General features: G+C 37.2%; 1 protein-coding gene across 1 annotated transcript; it reads left to right on the top strand.

Annotated features, from left to right (window-relative positions):
- Positions 1-1,362: 1,362 nt before the first annotated feature.
- On the top strand, positions 1,363-2,705 carry GCNT1 (glucosaminyl (N-acetyl) transferase 1). Its single transcript, XM_049769759.1, has one exon. It carries the CDS (start codon positions 1,363-1,365, stop codon positions 2,647-2,649), a length of 1,287 nt encoding a protein of 428 aa, XP_049625716.1. The 3' UTR covers positions 2,650-2,705.
- Positions 2,706-6,812: the final 4,107 nt, after the last annotated feature.

Here is a 6,812-nt window from a genome sequence, read left to right as displayed (position 1 = left end):
TGTTTGAAACTAGTTTCAGATTTGTAAATGTGGTATGGAGACAATTGATGTATTTGACTTCCTTTGTTGAAAAAGCTGCATTTAGGGTCTAGAGACATTGCACAGCAGGTAGAGCACGTGCCTTGCACACAGCCAACCCTGGTCCAATCCTCCTGGCATCCCATATGGTTCCCCCAGGTCACACCACTAGTTATCCCTGAGCACAGAGCCAAAAGTAAGCTCTCAACACAGTCAGATGTTGCCCCCAAACAAATACTGAAAGGCTTGGAATAATTTTATTTGTTAACTTTTTTTTTGTTTGGAAGCCACACCAAGAAGTGCTTAATCCTATTCCTGAGGATGCTAAAGGACCAGGCATTTCTGGGGCTAGAACCCAGGTCTCCAGAAAGCAAGTCATGTACCCCTAGGCCCTAAGCATTTTACACACACACACACACACACACACACACACACACACACACACACACACACGTTGGATTCTTTCAATTATAGGTTGACAAAAATCTCTCAAATTATAATTTATATGTAACTGTTGCTTTCTGCCACATTTATTATAACCTGTTACCACTAATGCAGGATATATAGGGTTGTGTCTCTCTTAGATTAAGTACATCTTCTCTTCCAGAGTTCAGCTTTGCAGTCTCCATACTAGCCTTGTTTCTCTTCTCTGACTTTTGATCTGTTCTTTCTTCCTTCAAGGATTCTTAAAATACACAGCTATTTTTTTTAACCTTTCCCTAATATGCCTCTTCCCTTAAATTGGTAAAATATTTGATCTCTTGAGGCTTGCTCAATTCAGCTGATTAACATTGATGATAATCAGAAGGAAATCATTAGTAATGACCTCAAGTGCTCATTAGCAGATTAAAACCTCACCAGCTATCTGTAAAGTTTAGTAATTATAGCCTACCTAGATCTTCACTGTGTTTTGTTTTAATTCCTGAACATACCTGAGAGACAAAATGTTGATTGTAGCATATTTCTGCAAATCCTTATACTCAGCTCTTTAAATCAAAACAAAAGAAAACAATGACAATCTGATATTAACACCAACATCAGCAGATTTTCTATAACACTAACTCCTTCTGGTTGACTCACATTATATTGGTTTTAAACAGTTATCCCAGTTATCCTCATAGTAAAGATTGGAATTATCGAGGCTTAGAAGATGTGAAATACTATTTATTGATAGGTGTCTTTCCTCTTTTTTCTTTTAGCAGTAATATGCACAGCAAGATTCTTCTGGACTTCTGTTATATCCACGCTGATACTTCTCAGGGATCTGAAGGTGGTGGAAAATTATTGGTGTGAAGAGTCCAGAGACTACTTTAAACAGGGGACCATCCTTGGTGGTTGTCTGACATGGTGGGGAGGCTGCTGCGTAGAAGACTGTTGTGTTTTCCCACTAAATACTACTGCTTGCTACTTATTTTCTCCCTTGTCACTTTTACCGTTTTAAGAATTCGTCAAAAGCTTGAATTTGTAAATGTTGACCATCTAGAGCTGGTTGGAGAGAACCCTGGGAATGACATTAATTGCACCAAAGTTTTGCAAGGCAATGAAGATGAGATTCAAAAAATTAAGCTTGAGATACTAACAGTGAAATTTCGAAAGCAATCCCGATGGACCACCTATGATTACATAAACATGACCAGAGATTGTACATCTTTTATCAAGAGGCGCAAGTATTTCACCAAATCCTTAAGTACGGAAGAGGCTGAGTTTCCTATAGCCTATTCAATTGTGGTTCATCATAAAATTGAAATGCTTGACAGGCTCCTGCGAGCTATCTATATGCCCCAGAATTTCTATTGCATTCATGTGGACAGAAAATCAGAGGCTTCCTTTCTGGAGGCTGTAACTGGCATTGCTTCCTGTTTCAGTAATGTGTTTGTAGCCAGTCAGCTGGAGAATGTGGTCTATGCTTCTTGGAGCCGTGTCCAGGCTGACCTCAACTGCATGCAGGACCTGTACCAAATGAGCACAGCGTGGAAGTACCTGATAAATCTTTGTGGTATGGATTTCCCTATTAAAACCAACCTGGAAATTGTCAGGAAGCTCAAGTCACTGATGGGTGAAAACAACCTTGAGACAGAGAGAATGCCGGCCAATAAAAAGGAAAGATGGAAAAAGCATTTCACTGTCATTGATGGGAAGCTGACAAACACAGGCACTGACAAAGCGCCCCCTCCTCTTGAAACACCTCTCTTTTCAGGCAGTGCCTATTTTGTGGCCAGTAGGAAGTTTGTGAGGTACGTGCTAGAAAATGAAAAAATCCAACGCTTTATGGATTGGGCCAAGGACACCTACAGTCCTGATGAGTATCTCTGGGCCACTATTCAGAGGATCCCTGAAGTCCCAGGCTCTGTGTCCTTAAGCCACAAGTATGACATGTCTGACATGCTTGCCATCGCTAGGTTTGTCAAGTGGCAGTACTTTGAAGGTGACACTACCAAGGGTGCCCCCTACCCTCCCTGCAATGGGGTCCATCTTCGCTCTGTGTGCATTTTTGGAGCAGGTGACTTGAAGTGGATGTTGGGCACACACCATTTATTTGCTAATAAGTTTGACACAGACGTTGATCTCTTTGCCATTCAGTGCCTGGATGAACATCTGCGGCATAAAGCCTTGCAGGCATTGAAGCATTGACCACTGCAGGCAGTCTTAGGAGTAGGAAGATGCCTGAGCGGTGGCCTTATGGAGATCTTCTGTCCTGTGCCCAAACATGAATAGAGGGTGCTCACTGCATGCAGACTCGCGAGTCTTTCAATCAAGCTGTGTGGTTTCTGCAGAGCACAAGTAAAGAAACACATGGCATTGCACTGAGCTTCCATTAGGATGAGGCCAGAGCAGACATTGTGGGGCCTAATGATTCAAGAGGCAGAAGACAAGTTGAACCTACTCAAAAAACTCAGGAACATAAGATAACAATAATGTTTGACCTATGCCAAAATGCATATCAGGAGTTTTAAAGATGATGGTTATCCTGGCTTGAGCAAATTTATAGCAATAACATTTATGAGGGTGCAATTTCTTTAATAGATTGTATTTATGGAAATATGAAATTTGCCTGTACTGGTAACTAATTTACTTTCTGCTGTAGTATCACATCACATGATCTATTGTTCATTGTCATCTCAGGGAACTGGATTGAATCTGATTTTCTGTAAGATTTTGCTTCTAAGAAATGTACATATGTTTTGAAAAGCAAAAGATATTGATGATTTCTAGATTGGTTGATTCTATGAATCTTTGAAAAACTGTCATTTTAGATCTTTAAAATGTTAAGGTACCTTTTTTTAATAATTGTTTCTATAAATGACACTTTGTTTTTCCAAATATTTGTGTCCCCTTTTCCTCTAGAGTTTCCAGGTACCTGCTAGTAAAATCATGTTTTACTTTTATTCTATGTTTTTGTGATGCTTGGGATAAAACCCCATTTTCACGGTTTTGTATTTCCTTAGGTGAGTGAATTGACAGTAATAAGTCTAGAGAGCTAAAAAATAAAAGGATGAAAGAAGTCTGGAAGGAGGTTCAGATTTAGGAAGTATTGGTGGCTTGGGATGCAAGTTAGCCCAGCATTAGTACCATCTACAGAAATGAAGGTTTTAGAACTCTACCAACCATAGCCAGTGCTTGAGGTTTTGGTTCTTCAGGTATCCATATGGAAGATTCTAGAAGTCCACCTTCCTTGCTGCTTCTGCTCACCCAATACTGCTTCCCATGAGTTATTCTGATCTCCCTGGGTCTTTGTTTTACTTCCCCCAGGACCTCTTAGGAGGAGTGAAGGAGTTTGTTGCAGGGATACCTGAAGCTGAGAACCCTAAAAGAATCGTAGACTTGAGATTGAATTATCAATATTCATAGTCAAAGAATAGTCAGATTCATAGTCAATGTTTTTAATTTGGATTTTCACCTAAATATAGATGATTTGAAGTTATTTCCTTAATGCCTCTCATTTCATGTAAGTGAAGAATCCTGGGGAAGGAGGTTAGTAAGAGACCAAATAGCCTTGTATTTGTGTGTGAGAAAGAGACCCTGGGTTCGATCCCCAGCACTGTAAAAGAGATATGGGATATTCAAAGTAAATGAAGATTTTAAAATAAGACTTAATTATTCGCTAAATGGAAAACTCTTCAGCTAAAAACCTTATATCATTTAGTTGATACTTTAAACAAGAACCAAAACATATTTCTAATCATAGTCAAAGTAAAGTGGTTTATGAAAAATTAATATCAATGGACTGTTTTAAGGTATTCTACTGAAAAATCATGTTTTGTTCCTCAGTTAGAAAATGCTCTTATAAAAAAAAAAGAAAATGTTCTTATTTTATGGAAAGCTTTGTGATTCTCTCCTCCTATGTGGGAACTCCATGCTTTTGTACTTTTATCTTGCAAATGAATATGTCCTCAGTGCTGTGCAGTATTTGCAGGGCTTAGCTGTTAGCCAGTGCTGCAGGAAGAGCACCTTTGGTTTGGACACTTGATAAGTGATTGAGTGAAAGATTTTTATGCACAGTTAAATCTATTGGTTTTTAAACCCATTTCTTTTCATTTATTTCTTTGCTTTTTTTTCCTGGTGGTGCTCAGAGCTTATAGTTGGTTTCTGCTCAGGGGTCACTTTTGGGGAACCAAATGGGATTGAACTTGAGTCAGCTATATGTAAGGCAAGTGCCTTACTCCCTGTACTATCTTTCTGGCCTCCTAGATTCATTTGTCATTTTAATTTCTAGTGTTTCTCTTGTTCTTGTTTTCATTTAAAAGAAAATTTTACCTTTAAGTTAGGGTACTTTTTTTTATTTTCTTTTTACTCTGAAATCAATGATTTCTCATGGCATATATTTTGTGTCTATGTCTCATATTTATAACTTTATTCATGGTATTTTTATATGGACATTTTAAAAATAAAACATTTACCAAACAAAGCTGGAGTGATAGTTTAGTTGGTTGCATACAGCAACCCTGATTGAATGCCTGGCATTGCTTTTGGTCCCCTCAGAAATGCTAAGGGTCATATTAGAGCCCATAACAAAGAATTACCTCTAAACACAGTTAGGTATCGACCCCGCAACAAAAATCAAACTCCTCTCAAAACAAAACAAATCTTTGTTTAATTTTTGGTTTTTGGGTTTGGGGCCACACCCAATGGCACTCAGAGGTTAATCCTGGCTCTGCATTCAGAAATCTCTCCTAACAGGCTCAGGGGACCGACCACATGGGATGCTGGAGATTGAACCCTGGGTCTGTCCCAGGTCGGCCGTGTACAAGGCAAACGTCCTACAGCTGTGCTGTTGTTCCAGCCCCTGCAAAATACAAATCTTGAGATAAGTTTAAAACTAAAGTACTGTGAATATTGCCTAACTCTGTTAATTTTATGCACCATTTTAAATTTTAAGGAAGTTTTATGAAGTTTTATGGAAGCAAAACTAAAATAAAAAATTGCAAGTAATTAAATTTATTTCTCTTAATGTTCCTATTATAATCTACCAGAGATATAAAATAGTTCCTGGAGTCTAGGTCTCCAAACCACACACTAAATTTGGAGATCACTTATATTTTATGCATCTATGATACCTCATCTTTCTAGAATGACATTTGTTAAAATACATTGATTATTGAAATGCCTGTTACTAAATACTTGTTGCTAATATTCACAAGTATTTAGTAACAGGCATTTCAATGGGGTCATGTAGAATTAATTTATCAGGACTCGGCCTTATAGTATTCCATAGCAAATTAAATATATACTACTGGAACAGTAAATTAAGATAACTGAATAGAGCGTTTGACCCTGGCACTCAGATGGTCTCCCAAATCTTAAAAAGCATGATTACAAAGCACAGAGCCAGGAATAAGCCCTGAGTACCATCAAATGTGACCCAAGCACCCCTCCAAAAGCAAATTCTTTGGGAAATATAAAATTTAGGTAAATTAATTTTATATGCAAATTATTGAATATAGCTTTTAAAATTGTTGTTCAAGGTCTTTAAAGGTAATTATTAGAAATCACATTAAAGAACTTAAATATGTAAAAACTTTAGTCTTGTGATGCAAGAATTCCAATAACTAAATACTGTATAAAGTAAAAACATTGCTATTGTTAAAAGGTTAAAAATCAATATCTTGTATCCAGTTATTTATCTTTTCCACACTATGGAAAATATCCATCAGGACTTGAAAAAGTGGAGCATATTGTCTCTAAACCTGTATTTGTAACATTTATTTATCAAGCACAATTCACTTAAGTGACAGAAATGGATTTGCTATTGCAGATTTTTGGGAAGTGGGGTGAGGAAATCTATATTTTTGTTAATTTCACTGTCAGTAGAACTGGATTTTTTTTAGTTGTCTTTGAAAAATAAAAATTAATTCTCATGTTAAATATCAAGCAAATGCATTTCTTCTTTACTGTTGCCATATGTTGTACTGTTTGAAAGTTGGTGTGACTGAATGCTTTTGGAACTGGTGCTGTCACCATCGAAATCAGTAGTTTGGAAACCATTGCTTTATTTCTACCAATCCATATTAAATTTAGTAAATATGGTACTTGGTAATTAATGTGTTATGTATGAATAATAATTTAAAACATAAGATTAACTCTCCAGGCAGAATTGTCTGAAAGGAAAAAAAGTGTGGTAAAAGGGAAAATTTAGCACAGATCATTTAAAAAGACTTAGGGGATTTGAGAAGGATGTAATTTAATAGCCAGACTGCATTCCTGGGCATTACTGGCTGCAGATTGTGTCTGTTAAAGGAGAAGAGCCTTTTTTTTTTAGTCAGTTTGACAGAGTATCTTAAACTTACCAAATCTCT

The sequence above is a fragment of the Suncus etruscus genome, chromosome 3, assembly GCF_024139225.1.
Source record: "Suncus etruscus isolate mSunEtr1 chromosome 3, mSunEtr1.pri.cur, whole genome shotgun sequence".
In the NCBI taxonomy this organism is placed as follows: domain Eukaryota; kingdom Metazoa; phylum Chordata; class Mammalia; order Eulipotyphla; family Soricidae; genus Suncus; species Suncus etruscus.
Note: the sequence above shows the minus strand (reverse complement) of the source record. Positions and strands in the feature narration are given on the sequence as shown.